This window comes from Leuresthes tenuis, unplaced genomic scaffold, assembly GCF_036924035.1.
Source record: "Leuresthes tenuis unplaced genomic scaffold, fLeuTen1.0.hap1 SCAF_23, whole genome shotgun sequence".
Taxonomy (NCBI): domain Eukaryota; kingdom Metazoa; phylum Chordata; class Actinopteri; order Atheriniformes; family Atherinopsidae; genus Leuresthes; species Leuresthes tenuis.
The window spans coordinates 13722932-13750640 of record NW_027325377.1 but is presented as its reverse complement, the minus strand read 5'-3'; the positions used below and the strand labels follow the sequence as shown (position 1 = coordinate 13750640).

The window sequence follows — 27709 nt, the reverse complement described above, 5'->3', positions numbered from 1 at the left end:
GGAGTCAAAAAAAAAAAAAGCAAAGCAAAGACTGGTCAAAGTAAAAGGAATCCTAGCTATTACACAACTGCTGAGAGTTTAGGGCTTCTAAAGGATCGTGTTGTTACCTGGCCCTTCTGGCCCTTCTAGTTCTCCCAAACTCCATAATTGGAAATTGTTCATTTGTTTAATAGGATCCATTCTGATTTTTTTTTATTTAAACCCTTTACTCACAGAGCGTAAGAAATGAGATGTAACTAATTGTTTTTAGTTGGCAACTGGTGCATCACTTTGCTCCAGAAACTATTTAACGGCTGGTGTTCAGCTTTGGCCTGTAATTTAGAGTCATTGGGATCCAAAATCAAACCTTTTGCTTATCTGCCAGTGTCCTGTAATCAGAGAAGAGTCTGCCAAATGTGATTTCATCTGCCGTGGAATGCATTCAAACGCGCCACGCTTTATTTGACTAAATCATTTACCGTATTTGCGGGTATGCAAATGCTTATCAAGCATCACTCGAAGAGGAGACATCGACTACTTTTAGTCTTTGCACGTCACTGTAATTCCTTTTCATCCATCCTTAAAAACACCAGACATTGTGGAGAAGAAAAAAAGAAAACGGCCGAACGGATTTGATCCAAAAAAACGAAACTCCACACTCTGTAATTCTCCAAGTGTGCCTACCTGAGAGGATTTAAAGCATGTCTCATAGATCTGATTGAGAGTGTTCGTGTTATTATATATTTCCTCCTCTTTCAGGTGTTTTGTGGTCAAGCGTCTGGTTGTGCTGGCTGCCTGCCGGCTGCTTCTCTTCGCTGTGTTTGTGTGATTTATTCGAATCCTCCATTACTACGTGCCGGGGACCGGATTCAACATAAACACAACATTACCCCACTTGATAATGTGTGTGTTGGAGCCTCTCGCAGTTGGCTGAATCAGGATGTGTGTAAACTGTTGTTACTGATTTACAATCCCGAGGGGTATAGAGAAGTGAGAGGTGTTATCAGCGCGCAGCAACAACCACGAACACTTACTCTCACACAATGTGCTGCGTGGGATCAGCAAACACTGAAAGGCTTTCAGAGCCTCAGCGACGTCCCTGTCGCCGTTTTATAGGAGCTCCTCTTCATCGAGACACTCGCTCACACCGGCTGAGGTTAGGCCGACTCGCTGGGCTGTTTTTCTCACCGGTTTGAGTAGTGCTTGTTCGTGGCACAGCCACAGAGAGCTGGAATAGCACAAAGCCTGTCTGCGGTGACAGAATAATCCGATGTGTGCGCAGTAACAGTTGTAACGCTTGAGGATACCCTGTAAGGCATTTTTATCTCCAAAGCTGGGAAGTTTGTTTTAAAGCAGGTGTTGTTATTTTGGTCACTTTTGGGGTGGTGATGGTGTACTTTACAGCCACATGAGCAGTATCGCTCCTCAGCCCAGCATTTCTTTCAGGAGTGCAACTCTTTACGTTGAGCAGTTTTCACATGTCCAATGCTTCCAAATGACCTGAACTGTTACATCAGCGAGCACAAGTCATTTAGATTTTGGAATTATGTAGCGGACATGCAAGGGAAATGTTTGTTTCCACTGTTAGAGTCACACAAAGGCATCAATTAACACTTCAACAGAGTACAACAGCACCGATCCTTTTTCTTTTGGTTTTCATCTTTTTGAGGGAAGGAGAGAAATACAACACAAAAGTTTGAGCTGTTGGATTTCATTGATAATGACCTTTCAAAGCTTTAGAAACAGTCCTGACGACTGAATATTTGTCTCAACAATCAGCCGCAATGGCCTCCACAGAGCAGCCGCCTAATAACACTGAGAACACGAGCGCTGCATTTATAAAAAATACAAAAAAAAACCCAGAAGAGGCTGCAGGGAAATGTGTGTGAGCTGGTCTGTCTCTACAGGCAGAAATGAAAAGCTAATCTTCCTCTGAATGTTAAACAAGTGCCATCTTTGACAGTCCTCGTTAACTTTGGCTTCCATGCCACATCTGGTGTTTTTGCTGCTTTTGGCGATTAATGTCGAGTTGTAACTTTCATTCACTTTTCCTCATTTTTTTCTTCTTTTCTGTTTGTTTTCCAGCGTCTGATACCGAGCAGGATGCTGCCGTGAAACTTGACCAGGAGCGGGCTGAAATAGTCGCCAAATATGACAAGGTAAAAAAACTCGGGCAGGAAACTGCTGCCTGGAACAATAGTTTTTTTTCTTTTTAATTTTATATTCACTTGCGGTCATCCACAGCCACATTCCAGTCACTCACTCGTGCTGAGACTCTCCCAAACTTCATAAAACCGTGGTCAGTCCCTCTATAAATCACTGCCTTATTGCCCATGAAACACAATAATAACAGCAGGCAGTGAGCAGAATCTGCCACATTTCACGAGGTTGGGATTTTCCCACAAAGGCCACATTTCGGATGCTAAAGCTCAGTGACTGCCAACGAAAATTAACATATAAATTATGCATTTAAAAGCCTCCTTGATGATTCACAAAGCGTTGATGTTCACTTATTAACTGTGGTAGAAGAGAACAAAACATTAAAAAATCCGTCCTGCAGGACCGCGGCTTTAATCAGAGAGGGAAGAGAAGGGTGCAGTTAATTGTTCATTAAACTAAATGAGGGGGTTAATGTGATGTCATGGGCATGGATTGATTTTATTGGCTGAGATCCCAAGGAGGCTGTTTTCCTATCGAACAGCTGTGGTAAAAAGTTCCCTCATCACAAACTATGTCCCAAGAAAATAAAAACATTAATGGAACACGACAGATTTACAGATACAAGTTTAAAAGTTAGCAAATCGATGTCAGTTAAAGGTGCAATCCACCAATTAACCTAAGGACTATTTTTTACAGCTGGAAATGTGTGCTTGATCTACATCAAGGTCACTTTCTTTTAAGTATGACAAGCAAACATGACGGTATTCAACCCCAAATTATCTGAAGGCATATATTTGAACGTTTGTCATACTTTATAACAAATAGGTTTTATTCTAATGTAAAAAGACAAGCACCAACCCTTCTATCATTCCAATTCTCAGATATTGGTATCAAATATCAAGAGAGTAATTGGTCAAAGAAAAATGTCTGGTGTGAAGACGAGTTATTAGCAACTTAATTTTTAAGCTAATTGAATAAAACGCAGTGGTCTTGCATTAACTTTCACTTTTCTTCGTAGACAGTGTGAAGTTGAGCCATTTAACGTTTTGTCTTGTAAACTACACTTAATTTGTTAATATACATCCATTTTTGGATCTTAAAGCCTGCCGTATTTACCAAAAATAGTTGGGATGCTGAACCTTTCACTGCTGTAATGCTCCCCGTCCTTCTTAGAACACTTAAAGGTTGTTTCACATCGTCTAATTGAATATTGCACAGGCGTCCCTGGAAAAGATGTGGTCTTGAAGGGCAGCATATGTTGCTCTAAATCTCCGTGAACTTTTCTACTTTAATGCCGCCATCACAGAAATGGAAATGAGCTCTGCCAAGGACACCGATACGATCTCACGCCGTCGTCAGAGCCTGGCTTTTGGCCTTCGATCGGTCTGCCCGCAGTGTGTGTTTCTATTGTGTGATGGTTTAAAAATTCTCTCTTGATGCTGATTATGTTGAGGTTAACATAAGGCTTCTTTTTTCACACTGTAAAGTTTGAAGAGACATTGTAGTGCTTGACAGGGGGGTTCCCACAGTAAGGTCTTGTCCGCGTGGTTATATCAGCGAACGAACAATGACTTTTCTTGATGCTGTGCTGTCTGAGGGATCGCAGATCACGGCTGTCCAGCTCATGCTTGCTGATCTTTGGATGTTTAACGGTATTCTGCTCTGTAGAGGGAGAAATAAGCAAATCCCTGCCAATCTGAGATCTTCTGCTCATCTTTATACTAAAGACTCAGCCTTTCATGGCTGCCGCTTTTGTACCAAATAATGAAAACAATCACGTCTGAAACTATATATATATATATATATATATATATATATAGCCTCATTCAAAGCCCTAAGCTTTCCACCTATTACAGGCCTTGAATACAAAAATGGAGGCCGGTTAACAGGCGAAGTTACATTGACCAGACAAAACATGAAATACCTTGAAATGACTCTTAGACTCAAGTACGGTGTCCAGGACAATAACTGTGTGATTGCTGTTGTTGCGTGTGGGTTCGTGAAAGCGACGCGTCAATTTCACAGCCAGGCGGTATCAGTTAGACCAGCCCACCGTGCCGGGTTTGTAAATGAGTCTTTTTAATTTGGTCCAGCAGGCTGCATAATCACGCTCCCTCATTAAGGGGGAAGAGACCACGGAGAGCGGAGATGATTGAGGCGGTTGTGTGTGTGCGTGTTCAGCAAAGCAGAACGAGGCACAATCGGAGTTAAATCAGTGTCATTGTTGCTGTCAGGGTGGGGGGGAGTTTTAATAAAGTCTGTTATCGCTTCAACCACACAGTGTTCATTTGATGAGATAAAGAATGATTTCATGTTTCTGTAAAATTAGCAGAAAAGAGTAGTTTTCACCCTACTATGGAGATTTATTTGAAATCCTCTAATAGCTTGAGTTTTCGTTCGGGGTGGGGGAAATTTCCGATTCTTAGATGCATCGCTATTCGAACGTGGACGATTCTGACTCGAGTCACAAACGTCCAAATTTCGCTCACAACACAGAGTCAACCTGTAATAATGAGATAAATGGGTCAGAAAAAGAAAAGCATGGATTGAGGAATGTGCGATTTATTGTTGAATGAGCACCAGCTACTTTGATGAACTACGAAATTCTGAAATGTGGCACTGAAAGGACAGTTGGAGAGCTGCAGTGACACACCGTCACAGACGAGAACTGAGAATCCTGCCTTAATTTCACCCTGAAATGGAATCTGAGCAGAGAAAGAAATGTTAAATGTGTCCTCCTGGAGGATGGTTCGAGCCCCGAATATGCAAGTTATTTATTTAAGTGGTAAGTTTGTGGGAAAGGAACGGTGCAGATGCTGGGTGGGCTCAGAGGAAGAAGATGAATTTTTAGGTATTTCACCTCAACATCTGGACAGCTTTTTCTGCAAATCCGTCACTTTTTCCTGATATATGGTGCCCGAAATGAAATGCCAAGGTCGTTTGTTTTTTCTTAGCGATTTCAAACGCCCAAATGTATGCTCTCAAACACAGAAACTGTATTTCCTGCATAATATGTCCCTTTTTAAAGACATTTCAGACAGTCGCTCTGCTCTAATAAAATCCTGATTTCAAAACATCAGCATCATCTGACAAAATCCAAATTCAAGTAACTTAAAGACAACATCTGTGCAGTGAATTCAGCTGTATTTACATAATGATCTCCCACAGACAAAGTTAGAAGTGGCTGGATGTATTGAACGTTTTCTCACACAGTTTAAAGCATCACAGAGCTGGACATACTTCAGTCATTAATGTTAATGGGGTGCACTTTCAGCCAAGAAAGATCAGTCTCGGCTTGCGAGATCGTGAAGGCCATGTGGCTGCAACAGACTAACTCGAACCCCTTAGATTGGAAAGGACATCCGGGCCGTAGACTTTGCTTATTGTATCAAACACTCACTAGTTTGGGAAAAGACTTTATGAACAAAACTTTATGAACATGGTTGGCAGAAGATTATTTGGATCTCTTGCAGGCGTCACTAACAGCAGCGTACAGTCCAGCTAATTTATCATTTGTATAGTAGATTCTGTGAAGGACTTTGTAATGGCCTTGGTGGGCACTTATGGTGGAAGAATTAACACGGAGTAGCTTGACATGGTCCTTTATGGACAATATGTGTTTTTAAATGATTTTTGGGGGCCTATTCTTCCAAAGATTTTGGACCAGTCTCAGAGATTTCAAGCTTTAACCAAATCGGCAGTCGAAAGCTGAAGCACAGATGTTTCAATCTGCAGCTTTTAATGGCACTAAGTGTGAGATCTTTAAGTGGACACATTGTTCTACTTAACAAGGATTTAGATTAATAAATGGAAGCATTTGCAGACTTTTGTCATATTTGATTGTTTCTCACTTCTTATTAAAACACCTCCTCACACACGTTTTCTGTTTGTTCAATCCATGAGGGGGATTAACTGGAGGTGTATTTGGAGGCAGGGGTGCAGACAGTGACGCAGGTGAGCGTCTGGCTGTTCATTTCACACCTGTTAATAGCCTCTCACACACACCGTTTGTCTCCTATGAGCACGCGCTCACCTCTACGTACTTTGCCAAGGGCACTGAAATCCACAGCCAATCAAAACATGATTCTCTGCCTGAGAGGAATGTGGGTGGCATGTAATTGGGAGCTCAATCAGAAGCCCCTGTTTCAGTTAATATTAGTCGGCCACCAGCATCAGACACGTGTTGATTACTGTTAAGATGAGCGGAATGTTTGATCAGAGAAGTGAATTTGATAACCCAGCTCCTAGATTCGAGATTAATCCGAGAGCTCCTGCTTCATTTGCTCTGGTAGAACATGTCTGGTCAGGCCAGTGACAGTTATTCATCTAACTTGATGCAGCAGTGTCAGAGGAAGCTGTTGAGTTTTTGACTAAAATGCATGTTTCATTACAAACCAGTAAAAAAAACCAGCGCATTAACCAGCAGATATTTACTGGTAACACTGTCACCTCGTCAGCTGTTAGAAACAATAAACCTCGACTGTCAGTCACTGTTGTCACATAGATCTATGTGCCTGTTAGCAGTCCACCAACTGTCATAGTATCTGTACCTCGGAGAGCACAACACTTGCCTCAAAAGCTTCACTGATCGGTGCTTTTTTCACTTACAAGGTTCCCGACAACCCAGCTTAGCAAAACCTTTCACCCAAAAAGGATTTCTTCAATATATTCCTTAAAGAATTGCTGTTGCATCATTTCCAGTGAGCCACTAGCTGTGTGAATTCTCTGTTATAAGACGAGCTTATATGTGAACGTCCTTGATAAGGTGATTTTTCATCCCTGTGGTTCTTGAATTTGCCTGCATATTATGCAGCTCCATCGATCTTAATTAATATAGAAATGCCAAAAAATGTGTTCTTCAGTTATTGAAATGATTGGATTAGAATTAGTTGACGAGTGTGTATTGATTAATCTTATGGCTGGTAAATCAACATAAAACTGCACAATCTCAGCAGTCATTACGTCTTTTAAAAATCCACTCGGACTGTTAAACTTTACATGAACTCGATGTGCCTGAATTGACTTTAAGAATCCACTAAACAACTGGATTGGATCTATAAAGCAGTGTTTTTTTTGTATAAACACTTGCAACTGGCTGATGTTCGACCAATAAACAAGCATCAGAGGTGGTTTGGTTTGGTTTATTGAAACTCCAGATGATGTCTGCTTTTTGTTTCATTCTCTTCTCTTGGTTCCAGGGAAAAGAGGCCATTGTGGAGCCCTGGGAGGACACCAACTACCACCTGTACAAAGTCATCGACCGTTTCGGCTTCGTCCAGTAAGCACTCGCTCTGAAAAAAAACTTCACAACTCGGAGTCAGCCCTGTAACAAAGTGAATAATCTCCACAGCAGCTGAACAGTGGTACCACAACAAAGGAGAGAGCGGCTGTACAGACTAGTGTCGCTGAGAGACGAGTGTCTGTGGCTTTGGCTTCTCTGGAGGCTGCAAGGCTCTGTGTTGGTGTTATATATATATTTATATATAGGCTGGAACAAGCAGGCAGGAAACAGCCTGGTTAGCCATAATCGTAGAGCATGAGTGTTAGGACGGAGTGGTGCGATCCAGACCTTACTGTAGGCGGTGTAAGATGGAGGGAGAGATGGGAGTGGAGGACAGAAGCTTCCGGGTTATATGATCGTTTGAGACGGGGACAGAAGCTTCCTGAGGTGGATGTCACCAAGTGAAGGATGGACAAAGAGCTATGAGCTGCGTTTGTTCTGAGAAGGCTGCTTCTCAAAAAGTCAGGTTACATATATCAGAAATGTGTGCATCTCTGGTGTTCTCCTTTGCAAGAAAGGTGAGAGTCATCAAAAATACATGAAGAATGTCTGACTCCGCGTACTGACTTGTGTTATGTTTGAAGCTCCGGCTGAGGGTCAGATTTTGCAATGCAGTCCCACTAAACTGCGAATGCTTGAATTTACTGCAAGAAAAAAGCCGTTATTGCGAGATGATCTTCAGCGCGTTTCATCGGCCCGTTTGTTTAAAGCGTTCTTAGAAAGGTTCCCGCACATCATTGTCATGCAGTTGGACTTGTTGGGATAAAATGAAAACAACTTGTCAACTTGAAACTGAAGCCGAGGGAATTTTCCTCATTTGAATTGCTGAATCTTCTGCTGCCGTTTGCAATAGAATCAATTTATTTGAGCCAATATTGTTGTGTTATAAGACAAAAAGGAGACACACGGAGAGAATATTGGAAAATATTTCCCCACAGCAATTGAGATTTGATCTTCTCTGTGTTACCGATTGTTCTGTTCAATGTCAGCTTGGAGCAGGAGATGAAGTCAGAATATTCACCCACCGAATCTCAAAGGAAAATGCTCCGCTGCACCACTCCTGCAGAGACTTTGAAAAGGCAGATAAACGGGAGTCGAGATTAAGGAATGTCCAATCAGTTATTTCCTGTTTGTGTGACCGCTGACATGTGCGGCGTTCCCCTCTGCCTGATAACAGTCAGGGAATCAGACGAGCTTTGAGTTTCACTGTCTGTAAATCGACGCCTGCCATCTGATATGTTTATCAGACGGGCAGACTAGTTTCGGCTAAACTTTGATTTGTGACGCAATTGGAAATAAACTTCGGGTCGAGAGATAAGCCCTTTAATATTCACCTTTCTTTCCTCTTCTCTCTGCAGTGAGAATGAACTTCCATCCTACGACTCATTGGAGGAGAAGGTGGGTTAAATATTAGACTTTTCAAGGAATGTTAACTGAATTTATGGCCTGTTGAGGCAGTGGTAACAAAGGTTTTACTCAAAAAAATTAGGTCTAATTCATCAATGCAAAACACAGGGTTCCTTTTGGCTGTGCACGTACATGCACAGCTACATTCTTGCTGCCAAACAGCGGAAAAAAATATAAGAATATTTTCATCATACATACAGTAATGATCTATTTTCTGCAGGCCAGCACTGGATTTCATGAACAGGGCTTGGAAATGAGCGAAAAAGCAACCAATGTCCAAAGAGAACTATTGCTCAAGATCACTTGAAAGTGCCACAAGAAAGCTGGACTCTTTGGAAGGAAAATATAAGGAAGTGAGGAGTGGATTAAGGCTTCTGTCCAACAGAAATAAGGCTTTAACAGCGGGGAGTTAATTAAGACCCTGATATAAATGATCAAAATGAAGCTAGAGTTCCTGGAAACTTCCTGTAGTCAAAGGAAAGATCTTAAATGACAGCTACAGACTATAAATAGAGCAGTAGCTGATCCTTTTTGTTTTCCTCTCATTAATAATTATCCTCAACCTCCACCATCATTGTTCGTCTCACCAACAGAGAAACCAGGATATTCAAAGTGTCATCGCTTAACAAAAAAAAAAGCTCCTCGTCCTGGGACTTTAAATATAGCTCCCTCAGCTTTCAACACTAGTCACTGTCATATTTTTCTCCTTTCAGACTTCTGTAGGTCTTTTTATGCGGTTTTACCTAAAAATACACTGCTTTGTCTTCAATCCTCCAATCACGTTTCGAGCCATTTCGGGCAGTGTTTTCGTTTTCGTGTGCCGTTGACTTTGACGCATCAAATGTGAGCTTTGGAGAAATTGGCTTTGAAGCCGGAGACGCTCAGTTTACCCCAGTGCTCAGCACACGGCGTAAACAAAGATTTCCTTCCCAAAGATGGGGGGGGGGGGGGAATCGTTTCCTAATTAAAACTCGAACGATTAAAAGAGGACGGCTGTGCTTTGTGTTGCTGCAAAAACAAACTGGCCCAGAAGGAACAGCATCTGACCCGCTTCAAACACGAAGTAGAACGACCTGCCACTTGTTCCCTGTTTGTGTCTGGCTGCGATCACAAAGAAATGGCTGTTTTAGGGGAAGCTGTTAATGTGCCACTTCTCGTTTCCACAGCAAAAACACACAGAGCTGGAGAGAACCACCAAATGGCTGAAGATGCTGAAGAGCTGGGACAAATACAAGAACAGCGAGAAGGTGATTTTTCTTCTTTCCGCCGCTGCATATTCTCCTCTGCAATGCACACACTCAGCAGGCTACATCTTACTCTTGCTGTTTATGAGAATGTGTAGGTGTCCACAAACACAAAGAGAAACACCAGCACTGTTAACTTAATTCAAACAACTCAAGGCTCAATGCGGTTGCCAGGTTGAGACATTTCCCATGCAGTGAACACACTCACCACAGTCATCGCTGTGTTTTATACTGAAATAATTGGGATACAAAGCAGTAACGTTCCAGACAAATCAGCGCATTTGGAGCTGTCGAGGTTATCCTGATGAAAGGGAGTTTTTCTGCGCATAAAGTGGAATACAGAGCTGTGTTCTGCTTCAGCAACTGCAGTAGCAAGCGTGGACTAATCTAATCGCCGCAGTAAGTAACAGATAAAGGCGTAGAACGGTCAGCCTGATAATGTAGATCAAACTGATCCAGCTCACTTCAGCTGGCTGGGATTTCGTTTGCTACCTCGGACTCTGAATCTTCACGGGTTGGAGGTGTGTAAAACGTATCCAACGAAGGAGGAAGAAAGGAAAAAGAAGAGGTGTAAAATCGACCTGCTTTCTTTGTTACTATGGATAGTCCACAGGCTGTGGCCTGTCCAGTTTTAACTGGAATAAGTTTTTTTCTGAACAAATGATCACTCTTAACACCTGACTGTGTGTTCAGCCTGTAGCTGGGTTTGATATAAGGACTATGCCCCCTAGTGTTCATTGTGAGGGAATCAGAAATGTTGCTCGGATGGATGAAAACTTGACTGCAGTTTTTAGCTGAATGTTAAGTCAATTTGTTTGTCTAACTTCCTGATACACAGTTCTGTCTCTCTGAAATCCACTGAGAAAGAACCAAAAAGTGGATCTGTTTATTCCAGGGATTCCCAGTTGGCTCCTGTAGTTTTAATTCCATTCTCCCACATCTCAACGTTAGATTTGAGTGCGTTTCTTTCTGGCTTCATTAGTTCCCTCCTCAGATTCAAGTTGTGTCGTGTCGACGCCTGGAGTGCTTCTTAACATCCATCATTTGGATGTCTGGTTCCAGCAGGGGATGTATTGTTAGAGCTTTCAAATATGAAAGGCGCCAAGAGCCACAGCCACATGTGTTTTTCTGTATCGTCTTTGGTTGTGACTTCCAGCAGAGGACGTGCGGACACATCAGTCCATCTCTCCTGTCACATCACTCTGTGTCGCTGTCTTCTTTTAAGCTTCGGGGTGATTCTCTGGTCTCTGTTCCTTGTTTTTGTTTCCTCACTTGCCAGATGCTGAGAACATTTAGCCCGCCGTGGGGAAGTACAAGAGAGCAGATGCAAAGCAGTCACGAGCAGGGCAAACATGACAAACCGCTGTGGGTTATAGCGTTAAACATTACAGAGATCATGCTGCAGATGAAACGCCGGGTAGCGGCACATATAAGCGGAACCCCAGTTGTAGCCATTAGAACAACAGCAGGAGATGACACAGGCAAATTAATTGTTGTTTTGTTATGATACGCATTACTGTACATAAAAAAAAAAAGCAGAGCCATGCTGTTGGGATTCAAGGATTCAAGATGTTTGGTGCAGCATTGAAAGCACCGCAGCCTCCAATAATTCTTGAAGTTTGGAACCACAGACTGTTGTGGAGATGGACCCTACAGATGCTATCAGTTTCCTGGTAGAAGGTGGTCAGTCTGAAGCTACCCCTCAATACCTCACACATGACACAGTACCTGACTGACTCTCTGACCACGAGAAGCTAATTCCACTGATCTAACTTTTTCATGTTTGGAGAAACCAGATAGAGCATCGCCTTATCAGTGCTATTCCTGGGGGTGAGGAAACTGTGTGTCAAATGCATACAGAGGACTCTGCTCAGTGGGTGTAGCAAAAAGAAGGTTGAATCTGGCAAGTGATGTGGACTGTGACCCCCCCCACCCCACCCCACACTTTGAGAAGTGCTTCCAACAGATTCCAGGAACAACATCCTGGGACTGCTTTACCTCAGGCAGTAGATAGAGGCAGCTTGATAAGTAGCACGCTTCACATGCTGTGCAAGAAGCCCTTGTAGTTGAAATGGTCTCATAGGACCTTCTGAGCAGTGAGGTCAAGGCTTGAATCATCAACCGCATCATCAGCATGACGAGGACACTTCAAGCCACACTTCTCTGGTCTGTTTCCTTTATTTAACATACATTTAACCAACACCGTGGACTGAAGCTTAACGTCAAAGCAGATTACAACAGAAAACGGAGATTCGGGGTTAAAAAAATACTGTGAAAACCAGCGGCCTTGAAATTTTAATGGCATGGTTGAATTTGTCCTGTCAAACCGCATAGATTCCGATGCCCAAGTCATTTTTTCAGGTGAAATCTGTGCACACACGGAGCTGCGTCTGTGTACACGATCAACAAATTCAGTGTAAATGTTGACACACGTGCACGCACAAAAACGCACACACACTCGAAGGATGATTAGTCTAACAGATGCTCTCATTGAGTCGCTCATCAGAACCTAATTACAAGGCTGTTGCGCCAGCAACTGGTGAGTCCCAAGTGTGGCGGTCAGAGGATGATGGAACATAGGCTTCAGATACTCAACACACGCACACACACACACACAAATGTCATCAATTCTGAGATGACACACACACACACTCCTGGCTTTTAGCATATAGATAAAAAAAAGATAGCGACCTCATTCAACGCACCCCCCGACAAGCAGGCGAGGTTACAGACGAGCTCTGATTTATGACTCTTCATTAACTCTCCGCTCATCCTCACACGTTGGTGTAAATCAGTCCTCGGACCCTGCTCGGACTGCTGTTTCTCACACGATTCAGCAAAATGGGTCCGGGTTACAAATCAAATATGATGAATTACTACACTTCTCCGCAGCACGCCGCAGAGCTCGAGCAACCAGCAAGATTCCGACTAAGAGAGTCGGAATCATTGGGAATCCTCACCTTTGCTTTTGCTAAACCGTTTCAGTTTGACCACTTCATGAAGTCACCGTTTAGAAATTGGGATTCTCGACTTAAATTCGACAGCTTTCTCTAATATGAGACTCGTGCTGCATCTCTGCCTTTTGCGCTTCAGTCTGTGTGATTAACAGTTCAGTCAGAAACTTGTAAGAGTTGTGACTGATGTTGCAGTTCTCAGACTTTCTTTGAACTGTTGAATCCTGTCCTGAAACATTCTGGAGTCTTACCAGAGGAAGAAACCGTGATTGGTTGTTGGTGCATCCTTGATTTCATTCAGTCACTGGGTTGCCAACGCTGCTCCAACAACTTACTAACCATGTCCTCCAACTACACACAAACTACTCATCTCATTTGTCTAATTTCAGCCTCCTCCGTCCTCCTGCCTGAGACGCAGCCAAATGTTTTTAAAGGTTGTCTCAAGTCGTAAAATCCACCCGGAGGAGATGGGAGGCTTGCTGGAGGAGCTTTAAGCGAGGATCCACTTTGTGGCAGTCTGAAGGGGGGGGGGGTATGACGCATCAATCCCACGCTGTAAATTATTGTTACAGTTGGATGTGGTCTTTGTGATCTGTGACACTGGAGACACAAAGGGACCCAGCGGGGGGACCCTTTTTTATCGCTGCTGTTTCCTCACGTCAGTTTGGTGATGAAGAGTCATAGCAACGACATTTTGCTTATTTTTTGGACTTCCATCTAACGCCGTCTGCTTCACTGACATGTCTTTTTTTTTTTTCATTCAGTGACCTGTACGCGCTCATTTTACAGTCCGCACACCTCCCACATCTCCTGTATAACTCTTCCATTCGACAGGGTTTAATAGCTGTAGACAGAGGAGTCACTGCTGCGATTAGCTTTGCTGTTCCAGCAGTTTGGGTTTTAAGACTTAATCTTCCTCAGCCACAGTCTGACTGATTTTCCACCTCTTTGTCAACACTGAATCACTTCAAGACCGCTCTGCATGCGGAGCAGTCTTTCCCTTTCTCTGCCCGCACTCACTCCTGGAGCTCATCCAGCCAGATGGCTGAGGTTCACCTTCCGAAGCCCTTTGTGTCCGATCCAAGCGGAGAGCAGAGTGCTTCTGACCTCTTTGACACGTCGAGGGAAGGTTTCCACAATGACACCTTTTCATTTAAGTTTTTGAAAGATTGTAAAATTCTGCCACACAGTGAAGAAAATCTGCAGCAACACTCACAACAGGTGTAATTTTCATCAGCCGATGCAGCGTTCAACTTTAGGTGGTCTTAAATGAATTTCAGAGAGTTTTAAAAGCAACTGTCATATATCATCTTTACTGAACTGAATCTAATAGAAGTTTGATGCAGTCTGCTGGATTCCTTAGCTAGGCAACGTTTTCTAATTGGCTTTTTCTAAATTAGACTAATTTGGAATGTAATGAATGCGATTTGATTGGATTATAATTGGATTACAATGAATGGCTGGAATGACCCACTTATTAGGGCTGCAACCAAGGATCAGACTTGACTCGAGAGCCATGGAGGATCAAAATTAGTTCCGATGCATGATGTAATTCATTAGTACATTGTGTTTTCATACTTTTGAAAAGGAGTGGACATGAAGACTGTCTCTCCCCACTCTGATGTTTAACTAAAGCCCTGATGTTTTGTCAGACTGATTTCTGTGTGAAACCTCTGATCGAGTGTAAAGGCGGAGTGTGTCTGAGCTGAATAACACTGTACCTCTTTGAAGGCTTTTCTAACAATGACCTCCTGCTGCTCGTTTCCTTCCAGCTGGTCCGGAGGATCTATAAGGGCATTCCGCTGCAGCTCCGAGGGGAAGTGTGGTGCCTGCTGCTCGATATTCCCAAAATAAAGGAGGAGAAGAAAGACTTCTATGAGGTACAGAGCCAGCACCTCGCAACTCTTCTTCGCCACTATGTAAACCGTCTGCATCTCAGCGGCATTCATTACAGCACAGGCCTCTTAAAGATTCATAGTCGGCACATTGGTTTGGTTTGGTTTGATGTCACAGAGCTTCTGTGTTTTTCTGGGGAAGATGTGAGTGTGGAGGCTTAATTGTGTTCCTGCAGAGCAGAGAGTTTGGGGAAAAAAAAAAAATCTGCACAGAGATGAGCTTTGGATCTCATTAGAAAGTTTAGCTGACGAGATCAATACATCGCTGCCTTCAGCTGGTGTGGAGGTGTGATAATATGAATATGAACTTTAAGAAGAGCGGGGAGAAATGTCAATAATTCGGCTTGTCGAAATGTTGAAATGGATTTCCTCAGGTCAAGTTAGACTTTAAAAATGAAAAGTAGATATAATATGTTCACGAAAAGACTCCATCTTCCACTGTAGAAGAAGTGTGAATAAAGGACCCCAAGAGCCCAAACTCTGCTTCTGTTAAACATAACTGCTTTTAGGTTCATCAATATCTAAAAAAAGAATTATTAGTCACATGTCTCAGTATCTATGACATATAATTCACACTCGTGTCACATCGGGCTTTAAAGGGAGGAAGCGCACAAACATCGCTTCAGATCTGAATGGATGAGCTCACACATTACATCAGGCTTGGATGGGGGTGAAAAATGTAAGTCAGCTGCACAAAAGCAGCACAGCACGCAGTGACTCTCCTCCTGCAGGAAACAAAGGAATCTACCTTAGAGGCTGTTCACATTTGGTGCTAATATGGATGAATGGATCGCTAGCAAACAGCAGTAAGTGCATGTGTTCACACCCCATGTGACGATCAATGAGGTGGAGAGGAGCCTAAAAACTAAAGGCTCGGAATCCAGCTTCTTGGAAATTCTGGGAGCAACAAGCGTTCTGAGAGGGAAGAGGTCTTTTGGGCTGACGAGGAAAAATTAGGTCTTTAAGGTAGTCTGGAGCTGGACTGTTAATGTGACAAGAAGAATCTGGTGTTCTGTTCTAAATTTAACAGGGAGGCTGAGATGATCTGTATTAGCAGGGCCAGTCAGTCCTGTAGCTGCAGCATTTTGGATCAACTGAGAGATTTCCAAGGGATTTTTTTTCTACATAAAGCTAAAATGGCTTTACGATGGCCCAGACTAGATGCAAAAAAAAAAAAAAAGATTTAGAGCCAACTCAGCTGACAGCAGAGCAACAAACAGGATGTTTCTGTGAAATCGCCAACACTTTCAGTTACGGAACGAGACATAAAACCTGTTTCAGATTCAGCTCAGCCTCATTTTTACTGTGGAATTATTTACAAGAATTTCAATAAGATCACTTCTGTAACAAAAAAAAAAAGACTTTGACCAGATGAACTCAGTAAAATATTTCCACCAAAAAATAACATTTGCCCAATCTTTAATGTTTTTTTTCATGTATTCTCTCTCTCTGGTTTCCATTAACAGTCTTGATGTGGTGATTTCTTTCCAAATATAGTCAGCCTGCTTAGCTTTTAATCAACACTTCATTTGAGACTTCAGGAGCTTTTATGTCATGTCCACAGGCTGCAATAGCCAGTTGCTCTTCGATCATGTACGCACTGAAGCAGCTGTAGATCAGCTTGTTCGGGCAGAGGCCCCCCCGTTAAAAAGCGACTCTCTGTTCCAACGGGACAGATCTGGAGCTGTGCGAGCAGGTTTTCTGTGAGTAATTCATGCTGAACTGAGTTCCGATGCCTCGTGTAAAGTTTCTGGAAGCCAGGCGAGCGACAGAACATGCGGGTGAATGGGTTGGGTCGGCATCAGGTCAGTGGGTGCTCCCTGGATGTGTCCCCAGTGGGTTTAGATTTTCATTAGACCTGCCCTGGTCGGACTCGTATTATAAATAATGTAAACATTAAACACGAGGACAATGGAGGAAGCTCGGATTGAAGTGGTGCCCATTCATTCCCTCCTGTCCAGTCGAGGCAACAACTACTCAACAAATTAAGATGTGACTTTTTCTGGTTCATTATTTTAAACTGAGGTCGGTTAAATACGTTTGGAACAGCTGCCCGATATAACCATTGTTTGGTTTGGATCTTTTAGATCGGCATTAAAAGTGTTCACATTTCCTTTACTGTTGGATTAACACATCACGCCCCCTGTAAACGCCACTGATTTCTTCCAAGTTCAGTTTGGAAATTGAGTCTGCTCTTAAAATATGTCTCTGATAGATGAGTCCTTAGAAGAAGCCAGTATACCTCCAGGCTAACTGTGATTGGTTTAAACCCGGTAGTTGAAAGCGTTGAGCACTTCCTGGTAATGAGAGTCTTCTCTGGACGATAAGTTGCTGATATACGCTTGAAAGGGTTCTTGCTTGTGCGGTTTAAATTTTGCAAAGCTGTTGTTCTTGTTCAGAAAATGCAGCAGTATGGACATCTTTCTACACTCTGTTTATTCTGACTTTGTGTTGTGGTGTTCAGAAGCTGAAGGCCAGAGCCAGAGGACTGTCCCCGGACATCCGACAGATCGATCTGGATGTGAACAGAACCTACAGGGACCACATCATGTTCATGCACCGCTACGACGTCAAGTGAGCACCGCACTCACTGCAATATCCAAGTAACGATACTAGCCTTATGTGGAGGAAAAAAAGCAAATAACCTCATTTTAGTAATTTCCCTTCTTTCAACCGCTGTCCCAACAGCAAATCTTTTTGTTTTTAACCTTTTTTTCCCCACTTAAATTTCATTACAAAGTCAAATGTTCCTAATTCACTCACTGAAGCCGTTTGTAAATGTGAAATAAATGGAACAACACAGTGTTTGTCAAGCTCGTAATCTTCAGACTTCAGCTCACCAGAACAAAAGCAGCTGAGACCTGACTGCAAGACTCCCTCAGTGCCGCTTTCACTTTTGCTTGCTTTTGCCGCTTGATTTTGACCAGAATTGTGTTCCTGAAAGGAAGGAGGAGGAGAGAAAATAACGTCTTTGTGCTGTTCTCCCTGTGCAGAAAGCTGACAGGACTCAGAAAGTCTCTGTAAATAGCAGGTTTAGCGTAAGAATAGCTCAGATCACAGATCTTTCTTAAATACATTTGCGAGAGTTACACACGCTACCATTGTAAGCCATGTGCTTTTTTCTCATATAGACCGCCTTTTATAAGCAATACCACCAAGACACATTCGCCACATTATAAAGTTTTTACTGTTGTAAATTCACCTGTCCTAGAAGTCGAAAACATTGGAGCTGTTGAGCACAGTAGAATGATTTTGGAATGAAACTCTGGTGTGTTTGTGTGTTTTTTTTTCTCAGGCAGCAGGCCCTCTTTCACGTCCTCACGGCCTACTCCATGTACAACACGGTGAGTCACTCAGTCAGAAACTGCTGGACCGATCACTGCAAGACTTGTCGACAGGCATAGGTGTTCTCGAGTCCTTTTGTTAAATTCATCTTACAAGAAAATCTGTTTTTCGTTAAATTGCGTCAAAAAAATCTGCAACAACTCGGCTAAGCCCGAAGATTTCGATTTAAACGCATTCATAAGTATTTGTTTTAAACAATGATGAAAAGAATAAAGTAAACCTGTGTGGATGTTGCATTTCGGACGTTAATTTGCTTCAAAGACGTATCGTTTCCCCCTGCTGATTGCAGGAGGTGGGCTACTGCCAGGGCATGAGTCAGATCACAGCTCTGCTGCTGATCTACATGAACGAGGAGGACGCCTTCTGGGCTCTGGTCAAACTACTGTCGGGGCAGAAACACGCCATGCACGGTAACACTTTGATTTGATAGATGGTCAACATTTCCTGACAACTGACATAGACTTCAGAAGCAATTAATTGGAACTTTGGAAACCAAAGTTAAGAGGAAAAAGGTAGCTGTTGGCTTGTGACAGGATCTTCCACAGCATTGGAATTTTTAATGGATAATCTAATATATAATCATTTTTGTCAATTAAGATCTTCTGGTTGGTGTGTAAGTAGGACAAGAAACTGGCAGAGTTTGGGGGGGGGGGGGGGGGGGGGGGTAGCAATTAAACTGACTTCAGCCAGAGTACAGCTGCAAGCACATTTAGATAAGCTGAAAAATGGCTTGTTGCATTAGCTTAACAAGCCAAAAATATATTGGAACATATGCTTTTGAAATGCTTCCAGCTGTGATAAAAGATGTAGTGCAAACACAACGCAGCGAGGCTTCATAACTTTGTTGGACAGGAATCTGTGATTTAAAAAAAAATTGGCTTCCAACTCTCCAGAACCAACATTTTTGATTTGATCAAATGCTCCATGTGACTGAGGAGAACTATAGACAACTGATGACCCACTTTTGTCTGCATCTTCAGGGTTTTTTGTCCCCGGTTTCCCAAAGCTGATGCGTTTCCAGGAGCACCATGAGCGCATCCTCAAGAAGATGCTCCCCAAACTGAAACAGCACCTGGTGAGACGCACAACACTGCTGTGGAAATTAAAACACTGGCTCCGTACTTTGACTATGTTATACATCAGAGCGCTGCGTCACACACCTAAACGTAGGAAAACTAAGCTTCATATTTTCAATCTATATAGACGAAAGCTCACTTCTTTAGATTTTAACCAGTGAGTAATTATCTAGATAATAACTGGATTTTCCCTGAGAGAGACGTCTATGAACGCGATGTAGATCAAGGTAAGTAATTACACTAATGGAGGAGATTGTGGGTAAGTGGACTGAGAGTGAAGCCGGCTGCAGCGGGAGACAAACATGCTGCTTTTGTTGACGTTGCAGTTAAGTGCTGACATAGATCACCGCTCGATGCGCTGAACTGATTTTCTCTCTGTGCTGCGCCAGGACAACCAAGAGGTGTTTACCAGTCTCTACACCATGAAGTGGTTCTTCCAGTGTTTCCTGGACAGAGTGAGTACATTAAGAGCAAGGCCAGGCGTCATGTCCATGAAATGTGGGAAACTGCAGTTGTGCTTTTTATTTGAATTTCTTTGAATAAAAGGCAACTTGCAGGTGATTCAAAGAGTGGAGAGACCTGCGTTTTCAGAGGGGAGGGGTTATATTAGGGATGTGTTTTTCAAGTTCGAATACAATCTGACCATTTTTCAAATATCATGTTTTTTAGTGATACAAATGCAGTGTAAAATGTTCATCTGCTTCGTGGTGGTTGGCCGCTGTGTGCATTATGTTTATGCATTTAGCAGACGCTTTTATCCAAAGCGACTTACTACCAGGGACGTGCATTTGGAGTGAAAATGTGACTGAAAATCACAGGGAATAATTCAACCAATTCCCGATTAACAGCAATCCCTCCCACGCAAACAAAAACGCGGCCGTTCTCCCTTTTCAAAAAGGTTCTTTTATTTTGCTCTAATGTTCTTTTGCGATGCTGTTATTATGTTTTCCAGCTGCTGGTAGTAAAGTCAGCATACATTACGTCTACCATGGCTAAGCAATATGTGTTGGTATATTTACACATTGGGTGGGGTTATTTCAATCATTCTTAGAGATTTTGAATAGTATCTTTACTTGAAATGTAAACATTAAGTATGTTTTTGTTTTTTTTTTTAAACCTGGACCTTATTTCTGGCCTAAAATACATTCATCTACTTATCGATAACATTTTGGTGAAAGTTGGCATCCTTCTGAGGCTATTTAGATCACTCGAGATCCGAGTATATTCACATAACGGAAGTGAACGGGGCATAGACAACACAGCCTCTACACCGGGTCACTTGGGATGACATCATCAACGCGTGCCGCTGCACCACAGCTTATTTACTCCCAGCTCTGTGGTCTTCACACGGGGTTTGCTACTGCTGATATCATGGTTCGTGTTTGCGTATTTCCAAATTGTCCAAACAAAATGACTCCTTAGTAGACGAAGTTTAGCTTTCACATGGTTCCTTTGCGTGACCTGGATTTACTAAAGCTCTGGCTAGTTACGCTGAAAATGGACCTGAATACTGAAGTGGGAGCATTGAAGCGTGCAGATCATCGGGTTTGCAGGGCTCACTTTGCTCTGGAAAACTTTTTTTTCCCCTCAAAGGCACAGAAAGAAGGCATAGGTAAACATCGTCCACAAGAACACTACCAGTTAGCATCGATTTGCGGATGTGCAGTGGTCTGTTGTTCATCGAAAGACATTTCAGGGCTGTTTTCCCTACAAATGTCCCAAACCTTGGGACAACAGACTGTGCCGATCCCCCAGTTTGATAACATGTTCTAGCGGCATTAAGAGGTTGACAGATGAGTGGTTATGACACTCTATCCCGGTCTTGAAGCTGCAGCCTCGAGGTCAGTGGCGCTAACCACCAGACAGTCCCTGTGTTACTGACTCTGTCATTTTGTAGCGCTGCTCAAAATGTCAACGTTAGCTCTTCATCTACAATATAGTCCACTAAAAACTCATCATGTTCGCGGGCTGGAGCCAACAGAGCTTGCTATTGGGATTTACTCACCCATGGAGAATTCCCAAGCACTATAATTTACACTATAATCTCCTCCCCTGCCTGAAATGCAGGATTTGAGTGATTATTAGCAAAATGTGCACTGTAACATGTTGGAGATGTGCTGTAATTTGACTGCTTTTCAGGGGTAAGAATTGTACTGACTACATTACCTAATGTTACAGTATTTATGTTTGCACCTATTTCCTGCCTATGTATAAAGAAATGAGGAGTGGCTCGTGATTTCAGAGCAGTTTAGGCCAGTAAGTGCAGTAGGAAGCAATTGAGCTGCTGGATTTTGCTCTTTTCAAGGAGTGTTTTCTGGCTAAAGCCATAAATGATCATAAAAAAAGTTGACTTTTTGTTCTGTTTGTGTTCAGACTCCCTTCACACTCACCCTCAGGATCTGGGACATCTACATTTTAGAAGGTGAACGAGTGCTGTCCGCCATGTCCTACACCATCCTCAAACTGCACAAAAGTAAGATGGGTTTGCTCCTCACAAGTGGTACAAAGCTGGTCTCTGTGCCTAAAGAGAGAGGGGAAAAAAATCATGTCTGTGTGACTCGCAGAGCACCTGCTGAAGCTGTCCATGGAAGAGCTGGTGGAGTTTCTGCAGGTGACTTTGTCCAAAAATTTCTACTTCGACGATGACTTTGCGATCGAGCAGCTGCAAACGTCCATGACGGAGCTCAGGAGGGCAAAGCTGGACCTGCCATCGCCAGGTACTGCAACAGTGAGACGTACGGCGACAGTAACGCCAGCAACTCTTTTTTTGTTGTTTTTTTGGGCAAAGCAATGTGGTAAAAAGGAAAACAGAGCCATAGAGAGACAACTAGAATCCGATCCGCTGCACCGGTCTAAAGAAATATAACAATATGATAAACATCTGTCCACATGTGGTTATGACAGCCGACTCTGCTTCCTGTTGACTTTAAGCTTGCAGTAATAGTGGTGTGTGTGTTTTTTTTTTTCTTCCCAAGTCTTTGCTCTGTCTGCTCATTAATCTGACTTCTCTCCCTCTCCTTTCAAACAATGTTAGCCAACAACAACAAAAGTGTGGCTGTGAGTGGCGGCCACATTCCCTCCTACAACAGTAACCGGTGGGCTATCCTGACTGGTCTTTCTTCTACTTGTCTCTGTCCATCTGTACCTCAGTCAGTTCGTCCTGTGTGTCGCCTGTCTGTCCAACAGCACTTGAGTTTTCCCCTTCACAAACTTTTGTCTCCCTCATACTTTTTAAACCTGGCTCAGGGGCATTGCTTTTGGTGATTTATTTGGAGTCCTGGATGGCTGACTTGAGCTTTACTCCCATGTTTTGGTTCAAGTGGTTGTTATTGTAGAATTGGTGATGTAATGTGCCCCCTGGAGGCTAACTGAGGATACTGCATGGTAAGATTCAAGCTGAGACTGAATTTATTGCCAACTATTAGCTCTCTGAATTTAACATTACCCTTCTCGAGATACGACTGCCAGCACATAGCAGACTTTAGAGTACAGATTTAATATTTGTAAGAAGGGGTCACAGGTTTTTTATGCTCTAATTATTAGGGATGTAAAGATTCCGTAAAGGCCAATTCAATGAATGGCCCGCACAGATCTAATATATGTGGCTCCTTTTTGTTTAGAGCTATTTAGCCAGTCGTTATTCAGTCCCACAGAACAGCAGCGGCCACCTCTTGAAATTAACTGAGGAAGGAACGGCAGGACATTCCTTTCTTCCAGAGCCGACACCACGGTTTCTGTAATCTCTCCATTGCCCTGCTGACAAGATAATGAGCCACTTCTCCGACACCAGAGGCTTTTGTTTCACTTCCATCTGCAGCCACATTTGCTGGGGCGAAGGAGGGATATTTCTCAAATGGTTCTTCTATTTGAAGAGGCAGAGCAGTGAGAAGAGATATAGTATCGCTTATTTTCCACCAGCTGCATCAGTCTCTGATTGCACACATCTGAACAGAGTCGGTATGCTTCAGCAATGAATCAATAAAATTCAGTTATTTTTGATCACAAGCTCATTCATTCTGCCAATACTAAACAGAGAGTGGCTATAAGGCAAAAGATAGCTGCACCAGTCAACTAAAAACAGTTCAAATGTAAATTCTTCAGCTAATTCAACTTGAATGTGGCGCTCTGTCTGTACCGCTGGACAAAGAGAACGTGGATACAAGAGGATCATTCCGTCACTTCTGTGTTACCATGTGTGACATAATACAACGATTAAGACCGCTGTGGTTTCCATCAGCCTCAACAACAAGAATTATAACGACAGCAGCGTTAATGTTCAAACACAAGGGCTCTGGTATCGAAATGTATCCGTATCTAGATTAGTTATTGCAATCAGGACCCCAAACGCTCCACTTTCAGTTCTGCTGTGCTCATTGAAACTCCAGTCGTAAGGCTTTAGATATTCTGGGCCAGCTCCATTAAAAGGCGACCAGGACAGATAGGAGCTTAGGTGCCGTGCTCACAGCAGCTTTGGATGAGCGGGAGATTTTCTGTGAACTGTACATCTAGATGATTAAAATACCAGTATTTGATCACATTCCGAGTGCACCGACCGACTTTTAAGCTGACGGTTGACTTATTGAACTTCTGTCCACTGGGACAATTCAACACGTTACACAGCCATCATTTCTACTCATTTTATACACTCGTAGTTCTAAATTCAATATATCACATGCACAACAGCAAGGGTCAGTGCCTCTTTGTAGGCACGGTGCCAACAAGTTGCCTTCCTGGATGACTCCTGCAGCACTTCCTGAGGGCCTCACTTTCCCCTGCAGTCCTCAACAACACCCAGTGTCAACTTCACTGCCTCTGTACATGTTCCTGAGAGCTTATTTATTATTTTATTTATTTATTTTTTTAAATAATTGTAATAACTTCTATAATGACCTGGTTGTAAAGAGACACTACTCTTGGTACAGAGTAGTTTTCGGTCATTTTTTTTCCCTCCCCAGCAGCTTCAGTGCCCTCACTTACAAGTCTCAGTACATTTACGAAGGTTCATTAAGCTACAGCTATTTCTGGATGATCCTTCAGGGCAGAGACCACGGCTATAAAATGAAAGGGAACTCTATACTAATTTCAGAGACCACTCAGCTGAATGACACTTCCAAATTGAGACTCCCATGATGGAAATTCATTGCAATCACTATTTCTAATGTTTTTTTTTTTGTTTTTTTTTTCCGTTGGTGATGTGTTGTCATGAATGTAGTTCTCCTTTAATGTTACCTCTCTATGGCAGTGTTGTTGCATGAGTTCACGTCCCTGTTGTGACTACTCATCTGATGTGAATCAGCGCCACGCAGTGTGTTTAACCATCACCGTTTGTTCTGTCTCATGATGGTGCTCTAATGTGCATCTGCTGTTCTCGTCTTGCAGGTAAAGAGGATGAGTTTCCCAAGAAGCCTTTAGGGCAGCTTCCTCCTGAGCCAGGAGCAGCAGTGGCGAACCACGTGGGCAACGGTCAAAGCCACGCCGAGCCAGCCGAGCCTCCCAGAGATTTGAGTCCTGCACCAGATCGCCAGCAGGACAGTCGGCCCCCGAGCTGGTCACGCCGGGATTCTCTGGACAGGCCAATCCGTCACAACAAGGTGGTCAAACCGGCAGCCCACTACAGGGGGTCGAGTGAGATCCCCAATGAGCAGCAAAAGCAGTCCTCAGCCGCCACACCTGAGAGAGGAGTGACTCCAACGCCACAGATGGCCACAGTGGATAAAAGGAAGCCACAGGGCCACGCCACAGCCAACCACAACTCCAACGCAGCCTCCAGCTCCCACAAAGACTTCACTCCCCGCTGGTTCAAACCCTCCGAGACGAAGCTCGAGGCTGCCAAAGCAGCAGCTGCCAGGGAGAGTAAGCTTAGCGGTGGAGCATCGCCAGCCCCTTCCAGCCCAGATGAAAATGTTCTGCCCCACCGCCGGCCACGACCTAAGGGATTCATCCCCAGCTCTGACCGTGGCTCCAACGCCTCCCAGTATGACAATGTACCAGGGCTGCCGGAGCAAGATTTTGAGATCCTTGAGCTTGATAAACCTCCGTCCAGAATGAGGACCCCTCGTAATGAGACACCCTTTGGTGCATCCGCGCTGCATCAGGGCAGCCCCGGCCGTGGACCAAGTCTGGCCGGGAATGTCGTCTCCGCTGCATCAGGACCCGTAATAGCCAAACACCCTCTTCCTACTCAGTTTTCCCACAACAGTCCAGCAGCGGTTCCAGCCAGTTACTCCAGCAGCCAGGGTCGGTACCACACGCCTCCCCAGCACCACTCTCCAGGAAGAGCTACGACTGAGGTTCCCATCCTCCATCCAGCCTACAGTGTGAGCCTGGACCAAAGTCAGGAGGACAGACTCTTTGCTCCGTCCTCCCGGTTTCCCTCAACCTCCGGCATGGTGTATGGGGAGCTAGGGTATGCCACCACCCAGCGGCAGCCGAACAGCCACTCCCCTGAAAAGGCTCTTATGAATAACTCCTTTGCCACCTACCGCCGGCAGCCATCAGCTGGCCCAGCCCGCAACCTCCAAAACAGCAGATCTCCCCCGGATCACGCCCTGCCGCCAGAAACCCACGGCAGGTCCACCCCCATCTACCGGCAACAGATAACATCAACTGCACAGGTCTACGCTCAAGTGGACTACAGGTTTCAGGAACATCAGAGAGGTGTGGCAAACCCCCAGTACCTTCCAGAAAGCAGACCTCGGCGAGCTGTAGATGGGCTCCAATGGGACCCGGAGGATAAGCTTCTGCCTCAGTCCCCAGGTGGGATGCCCCGCTCGCCCAGCTTCCAGCGAGCTCAAATGTCTCCCGTTCAGGAGTTCACGTTTCCTTCCAACCAAGATGCCCTGCCCCACTACAGGACACAATTTCAGGAGCAGCAGCCGGTCATACGGCAGCAGCTCCCTCCGCTGTTCGGAGGACCGCACTACAGGCACGCACAGGAGGCGTTTGCCATGCAGGAGTCCATGCTACTGTGACTGGAGGATACAGAAATGACAAGACAATGTAAAAAAAAAAAAAAAAAAAAAAAAAAAAAAAAAAAAACTGAGGTGTAGTCACCAACACTGTGGTAAAGATGACCAGCAGTCCTAATTTCATGAGGAACTTGGTTTCGTTTCTGCTTTGTTGCTCTTTACCTGTGAAGTACTGAGCTTCTGACTGTCACACTGCATCGTAATGTTGCAGAAAACACCAGCCAGCCTCTGATGTTTTTACTGATTGCTTTAAAAAAGAGAAAACTAAACTGACTGAAGATTTTATTTTATTTTTGGATGTGAATCATTAACAGAGGTGACAGTATATATAGATATATAAGTATATATATCTGTACAGATATATGTGTATCTATATCTTTTAGAGTCTGATATGTACAGTGGATTCCTTTTTGTTGTTAATATTCCTGAGTCATCAGTAGCAGGGGGGGATTGTTCCCCTGAGAAAGCAAAACTGATTTATTTTCCATCTTTATTTTTTTATATATAACTTCCAGGTATTTTACGTTAGAGACGAATTAAGTCGATATGCTTGTGCGTTTTATTTTTCAAAGATACGTCCGGTGATTAAATTTAGAGAGCGGCGTTGAAAGAGGGGTTTCCATCGTTTGAGGTCCATTTCAAACGTGAAGCAACTCCACGGTGGAAAGACGGGGATGTCGTTAAATTTTTAGCGAACTCTCACGGACTTTTTCGTGTAGCCCGGTCTCAGTAATAATTGTAAAACCTAATTAGCTACCGTGCAACGCGTTTCTCTCTAACAGTTACAGTACCTTGTTATGAAAGTATATTTTAAAGGCCAGTGTAGTTTATAATTAAATCTCTACCCTAGATAGAGAGCCAATTTTGGAGGGCTACGATAAATTTACTACTTGATTTTGAATCGTTTTAACTCGCCTGAGTCGCTTTGTAACCCCAGGTAAAATGTTTTGATTTGCTGTTACGTAGTAACCACACACTGAGCAACCCATGCTGAATGTGAACTAGCTTCAGTTTAATTTACTTAATTGTTTGATTTTCAACACTGACATGTCGACTACTGTTCAGCTGCTTGAACCGGCACACACACACACACACACACACACACACACACACACACACACACACACACACACACAGAGAGACTTGCACGACCTGTCAGAAATGTGGGAGTCCCATATTTTCAACACATAAGCAGTCACATTCCCTGTTTTTTTGTTTTTTCTTATTCCTCGTGCTCTGGTTTTCAGTACCGACCCTTACATTCCGAGTTTTGTTTTTTGTTTAACAACTGAACTGCAGACCATTCTGACACTTTGCTTAATAAAATAAGGTGGGGTGAAACATTTTTGTCTGGATCTGTCTTGTTTTGTAAATCTGAAGACTTTCTGCCAATAACAGAC

General features: G+C 43.5%; 1 protein-coding gene across 2 annotated transcripts in view; it reads left to right on the top strand.

Moving 5' to 3' along the window:
• usp6nl (USP6 N-terminal like) overlaps positions 1-27650 on the top strand; it is a 79929-nt gene extending 52279 nt beyond the window's left edge. For both annotated transcript variants that reach the window (XM_072377940.1, XM_072377939.1), the window contains 13 exons: positions 2065-2138; positions 7338-7417; positions 8779-8818; positions 9994-10074; positions 14798-14905; positions 17385-17494; positions 18216-18264; positions 18555-18675; positions 19246-19340; positions 19731-19796; positions 21715-21814; positions 21906-22058; positions 24721-27650. In XM_072377940.1, the coding sequence (XP_072234041.1) occupies positions 2065-2138; positions 7338-7417; positions 8779-8818; positions 9994-10074; positions 14798-14905; positions 17385-17494; positions 18216-18264; positions 18555-18675; positions 19246-19340; positions 19731-19796; positions 21715-21814; positions 21906-22058; positions 24721-26312 (2669 nt within the window). In that variant the 3' untranslated portion in view covers positions 26313-27650. The remainder of the gene's footprint in view (positions 1-2064; positions 2139-7337; positions 7418-8778; positions 8819-9993; positions 10075-14797; positions 14906-17384; positions 17495-18215; positions 18265-18554; positions 18676-19245; positions 19341-19730; positions 19797-21714; positions 21815-21905; positions 22059-24720) is intronic.
• The last annotated feature ends 59 nt before the right edge of the window (positions 27651-27709 follow it).